The 19085-nt window shown below is 44.5% G+C and overlaps 1 protein-coding gene across 2 annotated transcripts in view; it reads left to right on the top strand.

Annotated features, from left to right (window-relative positions):
- RGS14 (regulator of G protein signaling 14) overlaps window positions 1-19085 on the top strand; it is a 292753-nt gene that overhangs the window by 146121 nt on the left and 127547 nt on the right. The window contains exons 8-9 of one of the 2 annotated variants that reach the window (XM_073566583.1): window positions 12928-13037; window positions 16052-16255. In XM_073566583.1, the coding sequence (XP_073422684.1) occupies window positions 12928-13037; window positions 16052-16255 (314 nt within the window). The remainder of the gene's footprint in view (window positions 1-12927; window positions 13038-16051; window positions 16256-19085) is intronic. The other variant, XM_073566629.1, reaches the window with a different exon arrangement.

The following is a 19085-nucleotide window of genomic DNA, read 5'->3' on the forward strand; positions in this document are numbered from 1 at the left end:
TTGAATACAGCAGAGAAATAGCGGTACAGTACAATGAAAAATACTTCAATTCTTACATCACATGACTGATATCCATTTTAAATTCTCCAATAGCTCCAAAAACAGACACTATATTTCTCCATACAGTATTATGGCCACCACATAGTGCGCCATATAGAGTGATGAGGCCCATATATTTCTCCATTCAGAATCATTGGTCCCATATAATGTTCCATACAGTATGTGATGAGCTCCACATAATGCTACAGTATATGTTGTTCACCATGGATGAAGCTCCAGTGTCTTATGGGCCCAAATAATTCTCCATATATAATGGGCCCCATTAATAAAGCTTCAGTGTATAATGGGCCCTGTAAATGCTGCTCCAGTGACTGATGTCCACCTTTGAAATGCTCCAGTGCATGGTGGGCCCCAGATATCATTCTCCAGAATATCGTGCTCCCCAAAAATTGCTCCCAACTTTTAAAACAATTAAATAAGTCTCCTCGCTAGGGAATCCCTGTACTCTGGACTCCTCGTCATCCCCATCTTCCATCTCTCTGCACTTGGACTGTTTAGGTAGAGGGCGTACAGACGTGATGTCATCGCGCTCTTTGACCAGAATGTCACTGTCAGGAAAAGTGTTTGGCTTCCGGGGGGCAGTATGGTTGCAAAGCTGAACCTTAAAGGAAAGCCCAGAAGGGCACCACCAGGAGTGGAGCCTGCGGCTTAATTGGACTCAACATGGGCAACCTTAACCATGCCATCCACAAAAAAGCTGCACAGATTGCAAGCTTAATTCCGTTAACGAACGAGACTCAGGCATGCCCCCGCGGTCCGCGTCCAGCTTACTAGAGGGACACGCGAGGCTCTGGCACGCGAGATCAGCCAATAACAGGTCTGTCATGCCCTTACATATCCAGGGCTTGCACGCGTGCTACAATGAAAGGACCAGCGTGTATCGCTTACAGGTGCGGATAACACGCTGAACCCCGTTAGTGATGGGGATCCGGGTTTACAATTCTTCCCCGCGAACAAGCATTTCCCTGTAAGTGCAAGTCAACCGAAATTCTGGAATTAGGCCTAAACGGCATTCCAGAAAGAATGTGAAAAAATTAAGTGTCCAAACCACAGGTGCTGTAGCTTGCTTAACAGCTGGGCTCCTCTGCTGTGTAGCACACAGTTCTTACATAAACAGGTGGCATAGCTTGGTTCACGGGTGGCCAACTCTACTGAGTAGCATACACAGTTACTAGGCCCAAAGTATTAAGTGGTGTAAATGCAGTCAAAAACTGGTTCTTTCATAAACAGGCGGCATAGCTCGGTTCACGGGTGGGCTCCTCATCTGAGTAGCAGACACAGTTACTATGCCCAAAAGGATTTTCAGGACAATATGCGGTAAAAAATTACTAGAAACACACACGGTGTAGCTCCTTCACAGGTGTACTACACCGCTGGCTACCAGACACCGCTACTATGCCCTAAAACTGTCTATTATCATTGAAAACCATTATTAATGTGAAAAAAAGATGCGCTTTTGTTTAACGAAACGTTCTCGAACGGAAACTCGAACAGCCGAATTTTAATCAAAGTGTTGTAGTTCGACGAACGAATCTAACACCGCCCAAAACAGCTAGAATTTGAACTTGGCCAACAGTTCCACTCAAACACCACTCATCTGTAATCAGGAGGCAGACTCAGACGGTCTCAGGCACAGTATGGATTCGACAAGATTGCAGAAAGTTGAGAAAGGGTACAGTATCACCGGATAACAGGTATATATAGCATAGTTTAAACATTAAAAATCTCCGTGTTTATTTCCGGAGTGCGACAAAGACAATCACAGCCTCAGTATGGATTAGACAACAATCTAAAAAGTAGAAAAAAGGAAATGTTTTTGAAAGCGTACACCAGTATACACTGTTGGGGTATTTTTAAATCTTCATACAGTTGTGGCCAAAAGTATTGACACCCCTGCAATTCTGTCAGATAATACTCAGTTTCTTCCTGAAAATGATTGCAATCACAAATTCTTTGGTATTATTATCTTCATTTAATTTCTTTTAAATGAAAAAACACAAAAGAGAATGAAGCAAAAAGCAAAACATTGATCATTTCACACAAAACTCCAAAAATGGGCCAGACAAAAGTATTGGCACCCTCAGCCTAATACTTGGTTGCACAACCTTTAGCCAAAATAACTGCGACCAATCGCTTCCGGTAACCATCAATGAATTTCTTACAATGCTCTGCTGGAATTTTAGACCATTCTTCTTTGGCAAACTGCTCCAGGTCCCTGATATTTGAAGGGTGCCTTCTCCAAACTGCCATTTTTAGATCTCTCCACAGGTGTTCTATGGGATTCAGGTCTGGACTCATTGCTGGCCACCTTAGAAGTCTCCAGTGCTTTCTCTCAAACCATTTTCTAGTGCTTTTTGAAGTGTGTTTTGGGTCATTGTCCTGCTGGAAGACCCATGACCTCTGAGGGAGACCCAGCTAACTCACACTGGGCCCTACATTATGCTGCAAAATTTGTTGGTAGTCTTCAGACTTCATAATGCCATGCACATGGTCAAGCAGTCCAGTGCCAGAGGCAGCAAAGCAACCCCAAAACATCAGGGAACCTTCGCCATGTTTGACTGTAGGGACCGTGTTTTTTTTCTTTGAATGCCTCTTTTTTTCTCCTGTAAACTCTATGTTGATGCCGTTGCCCAAAAAGCTCTACTTTTGTCTCATCTGACCAGAGAACATTCTTCCAAAACGTTTTAGGCTTTTTCAGGTAAGTTTTGGCAAACTCCAGCCTGGCTTTTTTTTGTCTCGGGGTAAGAAGTGGGGTCTTCCTGGGTCTCCTACCATACTGTCCCTTTTCATTCAGATGCCGACGGATAGTATGGGTTGACACTGTTGTACCCTCAGACTGCAGGGCAGCTTGAACTTGTTTGGATGTTAGTCAAGGTTCTTTATCCAACATCCACACAATCTTGCGTTGAAATCTCTTGTCAATTTTTCTTTTCCGTCCACATCTAGGGAGGTTAGCCACAGTGCCATGGGCTTTAAACTTCTTGATGACACTGCGCACGGTAGACACAGGAACATTCAGGTCTTTGGAGATGGACTTGTAGCCTTGAGATTGCTCATGCTTCCTCACAATTTGGTTTCTCAAGTCCTCAGACAGTTCTATGGTCTTCTTTCTTTTCTCCATGCTCAATGTGGTACACACAAGGACACAGGACAGAGGTTGAGTCAACTTTAATCCATGTCAACTGGCTGCAAGTGTGATTTAGTTATTGCCAACACCTGTTAGGTGCCACAGGTAAGTTACAGGTGCTGTTAATTACACAAATTAGAGAAGCATCACATGATGTTTCGAACAGTGCCAATACTTTTGTCCACCCTCTTTTTTATGTTTGGTGTGGAATTATATCCAATTTGGCTTTAGGACAATTCTTTTTGTGTTTTTTCATTTAAGACAAATTAAATGAAGATAATAATACCAAAGAATTTGTGTTTGCAATCATTTTCAGGAAGAAACTGAGTATTATCTGACAGAATTGCAGGGGTGTCAATACTTTTGGCCACAACTGTATATATTTCTGTCTCAGTAAGACAGTCCAGACTCTCCGCAAGAGGAAACGAGATGGATAAAAGTACAGACATAAAGTCGAGTGATTGCAGAAATTTAGGAATTACTAATCACGGGAAAAACTCCCTGGAGAATTCACAGAGGCGATGCTGACCCTCAATTACTTTCTGTGTGGAGACAGCGAAAACAGTTCTTTGTGAAGAAAGGGTTGCTGAATCGCAGTACCGTTGATCCCATCACCGTTACTCATCTCCATCAAATTTTGATCACAGGGAGAGATGTAGACATGGTCATCACTGCCTATCATGATCTGTCAGGTAACTTTGGAGTGCAAAAGACTGAAGCCACAGGCTGTAGGTGATTCTATTGGATTGGCATGAGAGGGCACATTTAAAAATGTGGGCAGGAATGTCACACGTCTGTGAGTAGGAAAACTGTGAAAGCTGATAATAAACCACTATTGCATCTCATTGTGAGTCGACATCCATAAGAAATGGAAGCCATTGATCATCTGAAGCTAGAGCCCGGTCAGCAGGACAGGGCATAGCTACATCTTAACCATCATCTATCAGTTTACCAAATTTGTAGTGGCAGTCCCTGGGAAGGATTTGACAGCCCAGACTACATAGCGGAGGAGCAGGGAGAGGTAAATATTGCAAATGCTAGGGCCCTGCCCAAGCAAGGGGGGGGTCCACTCGTGGGTGTCGGTACTGGCACTGGGCCCCTCATAGTACGCCGGTGTGTCTGATGGTGGGTGTGCACCCCCACCATCAGAGACACTTGATTGCACTATGAGGGACCCTGTGCCAGTGCCGGCGCCCAAGAGTCGGCCCACCTACCTGTCCAGGGCAATGGCACTCGCACAGTTGCGTGCGCTAGGTGGTGATCCCGGCCATGGGGGGGGGAGGCAGCCCAGTTCGGGAGGTTTAAAAAATGGCATATGTTGATGTTGGACATTCAGCTGCTGCAAATGGAGGAATTGGAGAAGTCAGAGGAAGAGGAGGACAAAAGCAAGCCATTTTTTTCTGGCTACCTATGTGTCATCAGGGGAAGGTGGGATAAAATCCTTTGGAACCCATGCATGGTTCATTTTAATGAAGGTTAGATCATCAACATTTTGGGTCGACAGACGGGTCCTTTTTTCTGTCAGGATTGAGCCAGCAGCACTGAAGACTCTTTCCGATAGCACACTAGCAGCAGGGCAAGTGAGCTCCTGTAAGGCATATTGTGCCAATTCAGGCCAGGCGTCCAGTTTAGAGGCCCAATAGTCAAAGGGGAGTGACCTGTTAGGGAGAACATCGATATGGGACGAGAAGTAGTTTGTAACCATAGTTGACAACTGCTGTCTCCTGTCACTTTCAATCGATGCAGTATTACCAGTCGTGTGAGCGGGACTTGAAAAATCAGTCCACAACATGGTCATGAAACCCCTGTCTCCAACACCACTTCTGATGTGTGCACCATGAACACCTCTTCTATGTTGCCCCCTACGGCTCGTTGGAGAACCATCACCGCTGCTGTGTGCTGAGAATGCCTCAAGCAAACGGTTTACCAGAGTTGCTTGTTTGTTAGCCAATATTAGGTCAAGGTTCTCCTGTGGCATGATGTTTTGGAATTTGCCTTTATAGCGTGGATCCAGGATGCTGGCCAACCAGTAATCGTCATCGTTCATCATTTTGGCAATGGGGGGGTCCCTTTATAGGATCTGCAAGGCATAATCTGACATGTGGACCAGTGTTCCAGGTGTCAATGATGCACTGCGAGTGCTGGTTGGAGGAGCACTTTCTGGCAAATCCACATCCCTCCAGTCACGCGCAAACCCTGTACCAGACCATGCCACGCCAACATTTTCTCTTGCCCCATGAGAAGCATCCTTCTCCCCTAAATAATCATCCCCATCATCATCTTCCTCCTCCTCTTCCTCTTCTTCCTCCACCTCGTCCAGGAGAGATCCCGGAGCAGACAATGGCTGTCATCAAGGCTTCCCTCCTCCTCTTCCTCATCCTCCTCGGCTGCAGACGCCTGCTCCTTAATGTGCGTCAAAGTTTGCATGAGCAGATGCATAAGTGGGATGCTCATGCTTATGATGGCGTCGTTTACGCTTACCAGTCGTGTGCATTCCTCAAAACACTGAAGGACTTTACAGAGGTCTTTCAGCTTTGAACACTGCACACCCGACAACTCCATGTCTGCCCTCAAAGTGCCTGGCCGTGTATCCTCCCACAAATGCATTACAGCCTGCCTCTGTTTGCACAGCCTCTCAACCATGTGCAGGGTGGAGTTCCACCTTGTTGCAACGTCGATAATTAGGCGGTGCTTGGGAAGTTGGAGCAATCGCTGCAGCTTCTGCATACGACTGGAGTGTACGGGCAACCGGCGGATGTGTGAGCACAGTCTTCTGACCTTCTGGAGCAGGCCTGTTAACTTCGGATAATTATTGAGGAAGCACTGCACCACCAGGTTCAAGGTGTGAGCCAGGCAAGGTATGTGTCGGAGTTTTGAAAGGGCTATGGCTGCCACAAAATTCCGACCGTTATCACAAACTACCTTGCCTGCCTCAAGATGTAGACTGCCCAGCCATGACTCAGTTTGTCGCTACAAGTAGTCGGCCAGTACCTCCGCGGTGTGTCTGTTGTCGCCCAAACACATCATCTTCAACACAGCCTGCTGATGCTTATCACTAGCTGTTCGATAGTGGGACACCTCGTGTGCAACACTGGCAGCTGCGGATGGAGTGCTCTTGCGACTGCGCTCTGTGGACGAGCATTCACTTCTGGAGGAGGAGGCGGGTCGAACGCCTACACCCAACTGTTTCCTATACCGTGGGCTAGGCAGCACTGTCCCACCGCCGTTGTCCCCTGTGGACCCTGCATCCACCACATTAACCCAGTGTGCAGTGATGGACACGTAACGGCCCTGGCCATGCCTACTGGACCATGCATCTGTTGTGAGGTGCATCTTTCCACTCACTGATTGCTTGAGTGCATGGACAATGTGGTCTTTCACATGAAGGTGGAGGGCTGGGATGGCTTTGCGAGAAAAGAAGTGCCGACTGGGTAGGTCATAGCATGGTACTGCGTAGGCCATGAATTCGCGGAAAGCTTCGCTTTCAACCAACCGGTAGGGAATCATCTCTAACGAGATTAGTTTGGCAATATGGGCATTCAAACCCAGTGTACGTGGATGAGAGGATAAGTACTTTCTTGTCCTACTCATAGTCTCTTTTAGGGTGAGCTGGACTTGAGAGCTGCATATGGTGGAACTAGCGGTGGACTTGGTGGACTGAGAGATGGTTGATGATGGTGATGGAGTTGGTGTTCTTTCTGATGGCCTAGATTCAGTCTTTCGTAGCAATAACATTGTGATTCCCTGACTGCTTTTGCCTTGCAACAACACCTCAACATTTGCTGCTGGTGGTGTTCTAACCGGTGGGCTTACAGTGGGGGAAACGATGTAGCGTTGCTGACTACCTTCATTGGGAGCAGTTGCAGATGTGGTACGTGAGGTTTAGTAGTCCGTCCACGCTTGCATGGTGGTTAAATGTCTAAGCATGCAGCTGGTATTCAAATTTCTCAGATTTTTCCCTCGGCTAAAGGTCTTTGCGCACTTCTTACAGATAACCTTTGCCTGATCATTAGGATTTTGTTCAAAAAAGTGCCGCACTGCACTCTTCCTACTATGGAAGACATTTTGAGGCCTTGCACGCTGTGCTAATTTGACCGTCTGGCCTAGCTGTCCTGCAACTCTTTTGGTTTTTGTAACCCATTTTTGGACTGCTCCGGGCCTTCCAGATAACTGCTGTTGCGATGTTGATGCCTGCTGCGGATGCTCCTCCTCCTCTTCTGAGCTATTGGCAGCGGCACCCTCTTCCCCCAATGGATGCCAATCTGGGTCAACAACTGGGTCATCCATCACCTCCTCTTCAATGTCAAGTGCACCTTCCTCTGTGTCAGCATGTAAGGTGGTATAGTATGCGGGAAGGGGCACCTGAGTTTCATCAGGGTCAGATTCTGGCTCAGTTCACTGCGAGGACAATGTAGTGCTCTGAGTGAATGTACCAGCAGATAAATCTAGCAGTGGCTGTGCATCAGTGCACTCCATGTCAGATTCTTCTTGGACTGGGTAATTCACGATTTGACTTGATAACCCAGGCATGGTATGTGAATAGAGCTCCATGGAGTAATCTGTAGTGTGGCCTGCTGCATCCTTTACTTTTGGTAGGGGTGAAGGACACAAGGAAAGGTGTGGTTCCTGACCATGAGCCTCCAATGACGACTCAGTGCTTTTATTTTTTGAAAGTTCAGAAGAGGAGGCGATAGAGCTGGAGGCTGTGTCAGCAATGTAAGCCAAAACTTGTTCCTGAAGCTCCGGCTTTAAAAGCGGTTTACCTACTCCCAGAAAAGGTAGCCTTCCAGGCCTTGTGGAGCCAGACGATGACACAGGCTCAACACCTCCTGCATTAGGTGCTATTGTGCTTTTGCCACTACCAGCAGATCCATCACCACCACCAACACCATCATTACCAGCTGGCAACCCACGCCCACTTCCACGGCCTCTTCCAACACACTTCCTCATTTTTGGGAAAATGTACCCAAAATACCACCAGCAATATGGTACTGTAAAACAAGGTGCAAGGTGTATATAGTATTGGGGAGAATTTGAATCTCCCTACAGACTTGAGGACACTGAACTAATATCTCAGGCCCAGTGTAGATTACACCTCAATATAACAGGCTGAAATTGGATGGTGTATAAAATGTCTATATAGGACTGGGGAGAATTTGAATCTCCCTACAGACTTGAGGACACTGAACTATTATCTCAGGCCCAGTGTAGATTACACCTCAATATAACAGGCTGAAATTGGATGGTGTATAAAATGTCTATATAGGACTGGGGAGAATTTGAATCTCCCTACAGACTTGAGGACACTGAACTATTATCTCAGGCCCAGTGTAGATTACACCTCAATATAACAGGCTGAAATTGGATGGTGTATAAAATGTCTATATAGGACCAGGGAGAATTTGAATCTCCCTAGAGATTTTAGCAAGCTGACAATGATGCTCTCAGTCCCAAGCATGGCAGCAGGCAGCCTAATAAGCAGGACTGCTGCACACAAAAGCGTGGAAAAATGAACGCTTGGTAACTGGGCAAAAAAAAGGATGAAAAGTATTTTTGCTTTTAAAAAAGCAGTTTGCACAGCAGTGTGAAAACAGCAATGCAGCTATCAGGGAGCCTTATAAGGCAGCCTAATAACCAACAGAGCTGATGCACCAAAATATAGCCTCCCCTTGCACTGCACACTAACTGGTGTGTTGTACAGGCAAAATCACTAGCAGCAGAAGCAGTTTTTTGTATCTTCTTCCCTGCCTAACGCTCTCCCTACAGAATCAGCAGCAGTAGCAGCTCTCCCTATTCTGAGATTAGCAGAAGTAAGATGGCGGTCGGCGTGCACGCCCTTTTATAGCCCTTGTGACCCCACACAAAGTAAGCCAATCACTTGCATGCCCTTCTCAAAGATGGTGGTGACCGCTGCTATGTCATCGCGTTGCCCACAGTGTGCGTCCTCCATCATTGGCTGAAAAAGGTTGCTGAAGCATCATTTGAAACGCGACTTTGGCGCCATGGTCGCCGACCTCGTGGCTGACCTCACGCTATGGTCGGGTTTCGTTTCATGAAATTGACCGACCCGTTTCGCTCAACTCTAGTGACAACATTCTAAAAACCGCACCCCTCAAGGTGCTCAAAACCACATTCAAAAAGTTTATTAACCCTTCACAGACATTTTTGGAATGTGAAAGGAAAAAATTAACATTTAACTTTTTTTCACAAAAATTTTATTTTAGACCCAATTTTTTTAATTTCACAGGGGTAACAGGAAAAAATGAACCCCAAAATTTCTCCCTAGCATGGTGATACCCCACTGTTTGGGTACAATGCTTGGCTTAGAAGGAAAGGAGCACCATTTGTCTTTTTGAATGCAAAACTTGCTGGAATTAGTATATGCCATGTCGCGTTTGGACAGCCCCTGATGTAACTAACTGGTGGAAACCCCCCACATGTGACACCACTTTGGAAGATAGACCTCACAGGGAATTTATCAAGATTTGTGGTGAGCACCTTGAACCTAAAGGAGCTTCTCAGAAATTTATAACATTGACGTGTGAAAAAAAATCATATTTTTCCCATAAAAATGTTTTTTAACCCCAAAAATTGCATTTCCACACGGGTAACCGGAGAATTTGCACAGTACAATTTGTTCAGCAATTTCTCCTGAGTATGCCAATAACCCATATGAGGGGGAAAACTACTGTTTTGGTGCAGGGAAGGAGCGCTATTTGCAGGGAAGGAGCGCTATTTGACTTTTTGAATGCAATATTTGCTGGAATAATTAACGGAAACCATGTAACGTTTGGAATACCCCTGATGTTCTTAAACAGTAGAAACCCCTCCAAAAGTGACACCATTTTGGACACTAGACCTCTCAGTGAACTTATCTGGATGTGTGATGAGCAACTTGAGCCCCCAGTTGCTTCACAGAAGTTTACAGCTGTGAAAATAAAAGAAATAACATTTTTCCCACAGAAAATGTTTTTTAACCCCAATTTTTTATTTTGCAAGGGTAACAGGAGAATTGCACCATACAAACTGTTGTGCAATTTCTCCTTAGTACGCCAATGACCCATATATGGGAGAAGACTACTGTTTGGGCACATGGCAGAGCTCGAAAAGGAAGGCGTGACATTTTGGATCGCAGACTTTTATGGAACTGTGTGCGGGTGTCATGGGTTTGGAGAACCCCTGGTGTATCTAAACAGTGGAAAACCCCCACAATGACCACAGTTTGGAAACGAAAGCCATCAATGAATTTATCTAGATGTATGGTGAGCATCTTGAACCCACAGATGCTTCACAGAATTTTACGTTTATCTGCGAAAATGAAAGCAAAATGTTCCGACAAAACTGTTGCTTTAGCCCCAAATGTTTTCATTTTCACAAGGATAGCAGTAGAAAATGGACCATAAAATTTGTTATGAAATTTCTCCAGAGTTCATTTATACCCCATATATGGTTGAAAACTACTTTTGAGGCACAGTGCAAAGCTCTGGAGGGAAGAAACACCATATTAAAGTTCAGATTTTGCTGGAATGTTTTAAAGGTGCCATGTCACATTGGCAGAGCCCTTGATGTGACAGACCAAAAGAAACCCCCCATGTATGACCTCATTTTACAAACTACACTCACAATGAATTCATCTAGGGGTGCAGTGATCATAACGACATGACATCTGCCTCACAGATTTTTATACTAATGGGCGGTGAAGAGAAAATAATTACATTTTTACCTCTAAAATATTGTTTTAGCCCCAAGTTTTTAAGTGACCCCATTTTGCAAAATACACGACTTTATTACTTAATCTAGGGGTGCAGTGATCATATTGACACCACAGGTGTGTCACAGAATTTTATACCACTGAGCAGTAAAGAATAAATAATAAAATTTTTATTGCAAAAAAATTGTTTTATCAACAGACCTTACATTTTCAAGGTGAAATGGGTAAAAATGGCACCAAAATGGGTCCCTTAATTTCTGCTGAATGTGGCAATACCCCATATGTGGCTGTACAGTACTGCTTAACCACAAGGTGAGACTCGGGGGGGACAGAGCGCTATTTGCCTCCTGGAACACAGATTTTCCTAGAATAGTTTGCTGACTTTATATACAGAGCCTGTACGTGCTGGAAGACCAGAGGTCCCCCACAAGTGACCCCATTTGGAGAATTATTCCCCTTTGGGAATTTATCTAACTAGATTTCTCTTGGGGTGCACTTTTCCAGAGCCTTTGTGCTACCAGTAACGTGGAAGCCTCCTACATTTCCATTGACAGATGATGTAGGGACTTGCTTTTTTTTGTGGACTGAGTTGAAGCTTTTATTGGGAACATTTTACATACAGACCTGCTCATCCATTAAGTTATAGTAAATAATGTGGAATATCTTCTGAAAAAATGAATCAATGAATCAAGTGAAACAGTTTTTTTGTATAGAGCACTCATGTTAAATACAAGAGAGCAAATGATAAACAATAATTTAAAACAAAAAAGATCAGGAGGGAAAAATAGAAAAGCCTAACGCTTGTTGTGACACTGGTATTGGCATCCTTTACATCAAATTAGTATGGAAACACATTTTGACTCGCCTGTAGTAGATCACAAATGAGACTCACCTGTGATTAATTGATTGTCGGTGCCCATGTGACATGAATTAGCCAATGTTCACTCTTTTAAAAAGCCATGGGACATGACAGTATCATATACAGCACACTAAACCAAGCATACCTTTATGAGCGAAGGCCAAGGAAGAAACCATTACTGAAGAAAAAGACACAAAAAGGAATGACTGATCTATGCCAAAGAGTACCTTAACAAACCACAATCCTTCTGGGAAAATGTTCTATAAACAGATGAAACAGAATTAGAGCTTTTTTTGCAATGCAAAGCAACAGTTTGTTTACAGATGGTGCAATGAAGCATATATAAAAAAGAACACCCTACCAACAGTTAAGCATGGTGAAGTATCCATAATGCTGTGGGTTTGATTTGCTGTGTCTGGTACTGGAGGCCTTGACCATATCACAGGAATCATCAAATCAGAGAATTATCAAGAGAATTGAAAGTGAAATGTCCTACCCAGTGTAAGAAAACTTGGTTTGAGTTGAAGATCATGGGTCTTCCAGCAAGACAATGACCGAAAGCACACATCCAAAAGTACACAGGAATGGTTGAAAAAGAAAAAAATGGACTGATTTAAAATGGCCAGCAATTAGTCCTGACCTCAATCCCATTGAAAATCTTTGGGGTGAGCTGAAATCTTCTATTGGCAAAAAGAACCCTGCAAACATTCAAGAGCTTGAACAAACTGCAAAGGAAGAGTGGGAGAAAATACCAGTTGAGAAGTGCAAGAAGCTTATTGATGGCAACAAGAAACGTTTGGAGGCTGTCATCAAATTCAAAGGGTGTGTAACCAGGGATTAATTAGGGGTGCCTTTATTGCTGCACATGCTGTTTATTCTGCTTATTCTTTGTAAGTTGAAAAACAATGTTTTACTGTTGTATTACTTTGGACCACTAATTAAAAAAATCCTGAGGTACTTTTCCATTTATTTCTGAAGATATTGTACAGTCTATGAAAAAAATGAAGGAGTGCCTATAATTGTGAGCAGCACTGTGTGTATATATATATATATATATATATATATATATATATATAAAATGTATGCATGCAAATATAATGTACGCATACATACACATTTTGAATAATAATCAGCACAAATAAATCATGATTGTTGCATCTATTTTGTTAGATGCCTTAGGCAACAGTGGACTTTTGTCACGTCCGGAGTCTGACGGATCACTGAACTCTGCAACGAGCATGGATTTAAGCATCATCTCTTCCTTTTCTGGAAAATCTGAGGTACATGACAAACAATACATATCACCTCCTATTTATCAGATGTGTTATTTAAAGTACTAGAAATACATTTTTTTCTCGGTATCTTGTTAAATGCTGAATGGCACTGCGCTGTATTGATGTATTGACATCACCATTCACCAGAGCGGTTTTCAGCTGATCAATTCTATACAACCCTTATTTTAGAGGACCTTTCTTCAGTTTGAGCATACTAAACTAGCCACATTATGAAAATAGCATGGTAGCTGCAGCGCTAAATACAGCCTAGTGTAGTTTTTAATTTTTAACTTCTCCTCTCCATTGCAGAAATATTAGCTTGTAAAGTTTAGGTTATAATTTATGTTATAGTTCAACTGGTCATAGCCAGAAATTTACCTCTGGGGATGTGTATCTCTTTCCCTGCATGTGGATGACCAATCATAAACTGTCAGCCTCTTACAAGGGAGAAAAGTACATTGCCTCCTCTCCTCACTGTTCACTGCAGCTACTAGATACTACAAAACTGAGTTATGTATTTTTGCAAACACTTCCAGATCTCATCTTACAGCAGTCACTGTGGAGGCAGTATCTTAGCTGAGATCTGAAAGGGTTTGTAATGATACATAACTTTGCAGCTGCTGTTTAGAGATACAGCTGAGCTATGTATCATTACAAACACTTCCCAGCTCTCATTTTACAATAGTAAGTGTGGAGTTAGAGTTAGACATGTGAGCATTGTGAGTTGAGATAGAAGGGTTTGCAGTGATACATAACTCAGGTCTGCTATACATCTGCACAGTAGCTGCAGAGATTAGTAAGGAGAGGAGGGTATAACCTGCAGTAACCACCATTCCACCATACCGCTCCACGACCAGCTCTACAGTCACCTATTGTATCCTCACCCATCCCTTCTAGATTGTGAGCCCTCGCGGGCATGGTCCTCTCTCCTCCTGTCCTATACCAGTCGTGACTTTTATTATTTAAGATTACTGTACTCGTTTTTATTATGTATATCCCTTTTCACATGTAAAGTGGCATGGAATAAATGGCGCTATAATAATAAATAATAATATGCTCTTTTCCCCCCTGCATGATGCTGCTTGCTTATGATTGGTCAACCTTATGCAGGGAAAGTGTATGATCCCAGACACAAGTCTCTGGTAACGTCCCCTTGGTGTTAGTGAGATTTAGAATCATATCTTTTCAAGCTAATATCTCTGCAACAGAGAGGAGAGATTAAAGAATAAAAATTATGTGTTACTCAGCTATCCAGCCACTATACCATTATGACACCACCTTACATGCTCAAACTGGTGAAAACTTGTTTTTAAAGAGAACCTGACACCTGTTTCATGTGTCCCTCATCCTGCTTCTTCAGGGAGCTTCAGGCTTCACCTGAAGAAGCGGGACGAAACGTACGTCGGGGTGGAGGTATATTGGAACTGCCATATATATGTGAGCCAGGACAGCAGCTACATACAGGTCTTAACATAAATTTTACTAAAAAATATGTGTTTATATATGCTGATCTGCATAAATGGCACTCCATTGGTTGTTTGGTAGCAAGCACTTTATATGGCTATTAGCATATTAGTTGTCAGCATAAAATTGTAACCTGGACATTACATTTATATTAAAATAAGGTCTATTGTTATGTGTCCCTCAAGCTGTGAGGTACCTCTGGCTGTTAATTTTACATTTGTATTCTGTGTATTATATTTAACTAATAAACTTTGATATTTTGCAATGAATTTGGAATACTTACTTGGACTGTCTGCCCATATATGTTCAAACATTTAGATTTACTGTATATTTTAAAGTTATATCTGATATTTAATAGATTACCATTTTGGACCTCCTATATTGCCATGTATTGGACAGCATGTATCAATTGTCAGGTTCCCTTTTAGACTGGTTTCACAACCAAGTATTAATAACTTTTTTTTTGTTGTTCAAAGTCTTAAGTGAAATATTGCACTGTCTGTATACACTGCATTTTGTTTTTTGATCTTTTGCAGCATTTTGTGGTTAGTGTATCTTCCTTTTTTTCTAAATTCTGCATGCTCTAGGTATGTTGTTTTTTTTTCTGCCATTTTGATAGGTCTTTCTAAGACTTCAATAACAATGGGAAACAGTTTTTTTAATGAGTTTTGAAACCAATTCTCCTTGATCTTATTGTGGCAGCCATAATTAAATAAGGATCCATTCTGACCCGTATTCACTTTCTATTGTACGTAAGGTACATTTACACCACACTGTACATTTTTGTACTTTATTGTATTTAAAATTTTTTTTACCTTTTTCCTGTTTTATGGTTTTCTTAGGGTGGTTTCACATTAGCGCTTTTTAAGCGCACGCACGGCCGGGGGTAGCTCCGCCCCCGAGCCGGCTCTCTGCCCGGCGTGCCCGCCCCTTGCTTGTATCGCCGCCTCCTAGCGCACAGCGGCGCCTGCGATCGGCGCACCCTATCTTTAGCATAGGGTGCGCAGATCGTGCGCAGGCCGTGCGCTAGTTGCGCTTTGACCTGCGCTGCGCACTTTTGACGGTGCGCCGTGCGCGCCAAAATCAAACTTTTCGGATTTTGGCGCGCACGGCGCACCGTCAAAAGTATCGCCGCTGTGCGCTAGGAGGCGGCGATACAAGCAAGGGGCGGGCACGCCGGGCAGAGAGCCGGCTCAGGGGCGGAGCTACCCCCGGCCGTGCGTGCGCTTAAAAAGCGCTAATGTGAAACCACCCTTACCTTAGTAAGTATTGTAGTATTGTCCACATACCACTGATTTACCACAGTGTGACTTTGCTTTACATTGAATGTGAGATGTGTCCTTTAGCTCACATTTATTTACCCACTGTCTTCCCTGGCATGAATCATAGGGCTATTAGAGGCATCTCATACCCAAGATTACAGTAATGAGTCTGTTTTTCCTTTACATGGCCAGTCAACCCCTTCGTCATCAACAGATTAAGCCAGGGAGAAAATGTGCCCAGGGTTACACGTGTCTAGAGGTTCATTTTGTCTCTTTTCTTCTTTTCTTTTTCAGCATGACAGTGGCAATATGGGCAGCACAGAACGTGACGCAGACAGCAAACCTATCAAATACTGTTGTGTTTACCTCCCGGATGGCACCGCTTCCCTCACTGCGGTCAAACCAGGACTTAACATACGAGAAATGCTTGCTGGGGTCTGTGAAAAAAGAGGATATAATTCTTCAGAAGTTAAAGTGTATCTGGCTGGAAATGATCAGGTATTTGGTAGTGAAGTACTTAGAAGTAGTGTTGAGCATTCCGATACCGCAAGTATCGGGTATCGGCCGATATTCGCTGTATCGGAATTCCGATACTTTTTTCATATCGAATACCGGAATCGGAAGTTCCCATAATGCTAGGAGCCCGCTCGATTTGATTCAGCCAATGGGGATCCTCAGAAGTGTGGGCACATCCTACATCCTGTTAGGCATGTAGGCATGTTAACTACTGGCATGGCTGTGATTGGCTGCTGAAATGATGTCATGATGCACTATAAAAACCGCAGCAGCCGCCATTTCGGGTTCACTCTGCTGTGAATTCAGTTAGGGACAGGCTGCTGTTGAAGACTGTGAGGGACAGTTAGAAATAGCGATCATCAAACATATCTATTGCTTTACCCAGGCTACATAATCCACCACTGTAGCATTTTTTTAGCCCAGCAGCGCTGTTTTAATAGCTGTCTGCAAGGGCTGTGTGAGTGCAGACCCACGCTGTGTAGTGTGTCCTGCAGGCACGTCTGCTTGTAGGCCGCCCAGCGTGTGTCTCTGCCTCATACACATTTTTCTTTTATTGCTGCTTTTTTTTCTCCTGTATAGTGTGCTTCCATACGTATCCATATTGTCAGAGACACCGCACTACACTTGCTCATAGAGCCAGTGCGCGTGTCCTGAGTACAGAAGCAGTGCTAAGAGTTACCTGGGGAGCAGGGCAGCAGAGGTGACCAGGCGTGCTTCAACTATTAGTGTCAGGGTCCAGTCCAGCGCTGGAAAGTAAAGAGGCACGGGACCTGTGGACACTGAAAATGAACAAGCTTGCACGGGACCTATGGTCATGTGACTGCAAGGGGGCGTGGCTTAGCGTCCTGCTTTCAGATATGACAGGACACCATACAACAACTCAGAGTCAGGCAAAACGGAGGTCACAACAGTACGGGCAAACGAGGCTCAGGAGGGATAAACAGACGGGAGGTCAGACAAAGCCAAAGGTCATACACAGGATCACAGTACAGTACCAGGGATGAGACAGAGCGGATAATCAGGGCCAAGCAGAGATCAAAACCAAACAGACATAGGAGGTACCAGGCAGAATCCAAAGCGATATCCAGGGAACAGACCGAGTCATACACAGAGAATCAAGCAACCAGAACACAGCACTAACACACTCAGGGGTCACCACACAATGCCAAGGGCAAGAGTATAACTGACAGGAATGGGAGCGTCCTGAGGCTATAAGAAGCCTCCCCCAGAACCAGGGAGAGGCCACAATCATAGCCCCAGGTGTGCAGGTAAACCTGCATCGGGATCACAACCTTTAACCCCAGAAATGCCAGTCATCAGCACTGGTTCCAGACATTAACCCCACGTGTGCGAGTCAAACCCGCACTGAGATCATGACACATATACGTTGGTTGCAAACACTAAAGGAGTGGACAGCGGAGCCTTTCAGCAGCCTTTCAGTGCTATAGCCCATTTCTCTGCACTGTTTTTGGCTGTCTGATAGGTCTCTCTGTGTGTGAGTGCAGCTCACGTTGCAGTGTGTTCTACAGCCACCGCTGGTTGTAGTCCGCTCAGCGTGCGTCACTGCCTCATACATAGTCCTTTTTTTGCAGCTAATTTGTCCAGATTTTTGCTCCTATATTAGTGTGCTTCCATCCACATCCATTGTCATTAGTTGGTTGCAAACACTATATAGGATTAGATAGAGGAGCCTTTTTGCTGGCTTGTGCCCTTCAGGGCCAGCTAGACTAGTATCACCCTATTTTTTGGAGCCTCATCAATTGCATTGTAGGTTAGCTTCCTGCATTGTAATCGCTCCAAGAAGTTTGTGATACTATAGCTTTCATACTTTGGTCACATCCTTTCATTTCCCCCCCCCCAAAAAAAAAAAGGAAATAAAGTTCACCAAACACTCCACTTTAGAGTTGTGTAGGCCACATTAGATCATATTAAAGTGTAGTACACACACTCTTAGCCAAATTAGTGTTTCTTATACTGGTTAGCAGGTGTTCAGGAATAAGAACACTAAGCCCCCCCTTTTTTACTTTTCTGCCTATCTTTATCAGTCTACCAACATGAAGAAGGTAGGGAGTAAGGCACGTGGTCGTGGCCATGGAGTTTCAGCAGGGAGAGGACGGGGGGATTCAGCAGGGAGAGGACGTGGGGATTCGGTGTCCGCTGCGGCCACCAGTGACCCGGCATCCCCCACTTTTACCAGGCAACAGTCCTTCATGCGCAGCTTTGTAGGACCTCGCCGTTCCCCACTGCTGCGTGACGAACAAATTGAAGCCGTTGTCGGATGGATGGCAGCTAACGCATCCACTTCAATGACTTCCGCATCCTCCCAGGGCCAGAGCACTGAAGAGCAACCATCTGTCTCTTCACCACCTGCCAAATTCCCCAGGCAGTCTGAGAGCCCTGGACAGGAGCCATCTCAATCTTTACTTCTGTTCTCAGAATCTGTTGGCTTGGAAAGAGGTGGCCAGCCAAGCAGCATTCTAGAGCGTGAAGAAGAGGGAGTATGCAGTGATGCGCAACTGCTTTGTCCCTCTGAATCTGAAGAGGCGGGTGGGCCAGTGCCTATTGTCAGCACACCTCAGTGCTCATCTGATGATGATGAGACTCAGTTGCCAATTTCTGGTGCGTACGGTGCTGGCGAGACAACCCAGGACCAGCCGGTGCTTGAAGAGGGGAGTGTAGATGATGAGGTCCTTGACCCATCATGGCGTCAGCCACAGGAAGGTGGTGGGAGCAGCTCTGAGAAAGAGATTCCCCGAACGGCCAAAAGAGGAGGGAGAGGGCGGGGGCAGACTTGGTTGCCTGTAGCCTCCAC

The sequence above is a fragment of the Dendrobates tinctorius genome, unplaced genomic scaffold, assembly GCF_039654945.1.
Source record: "Dendrobates tinctorius isolate UK_male_01 unplaced genomic scaffold, ASM3965494v1 ptg000001l, whole genome shotgun sequence".
Taxonomy (NCBI): Eukaryota; Metazoa; Chordata; class Amphibia; order Anura; family Dendrobatidae; genus Dendrobates; species Dendrobates tinctorius.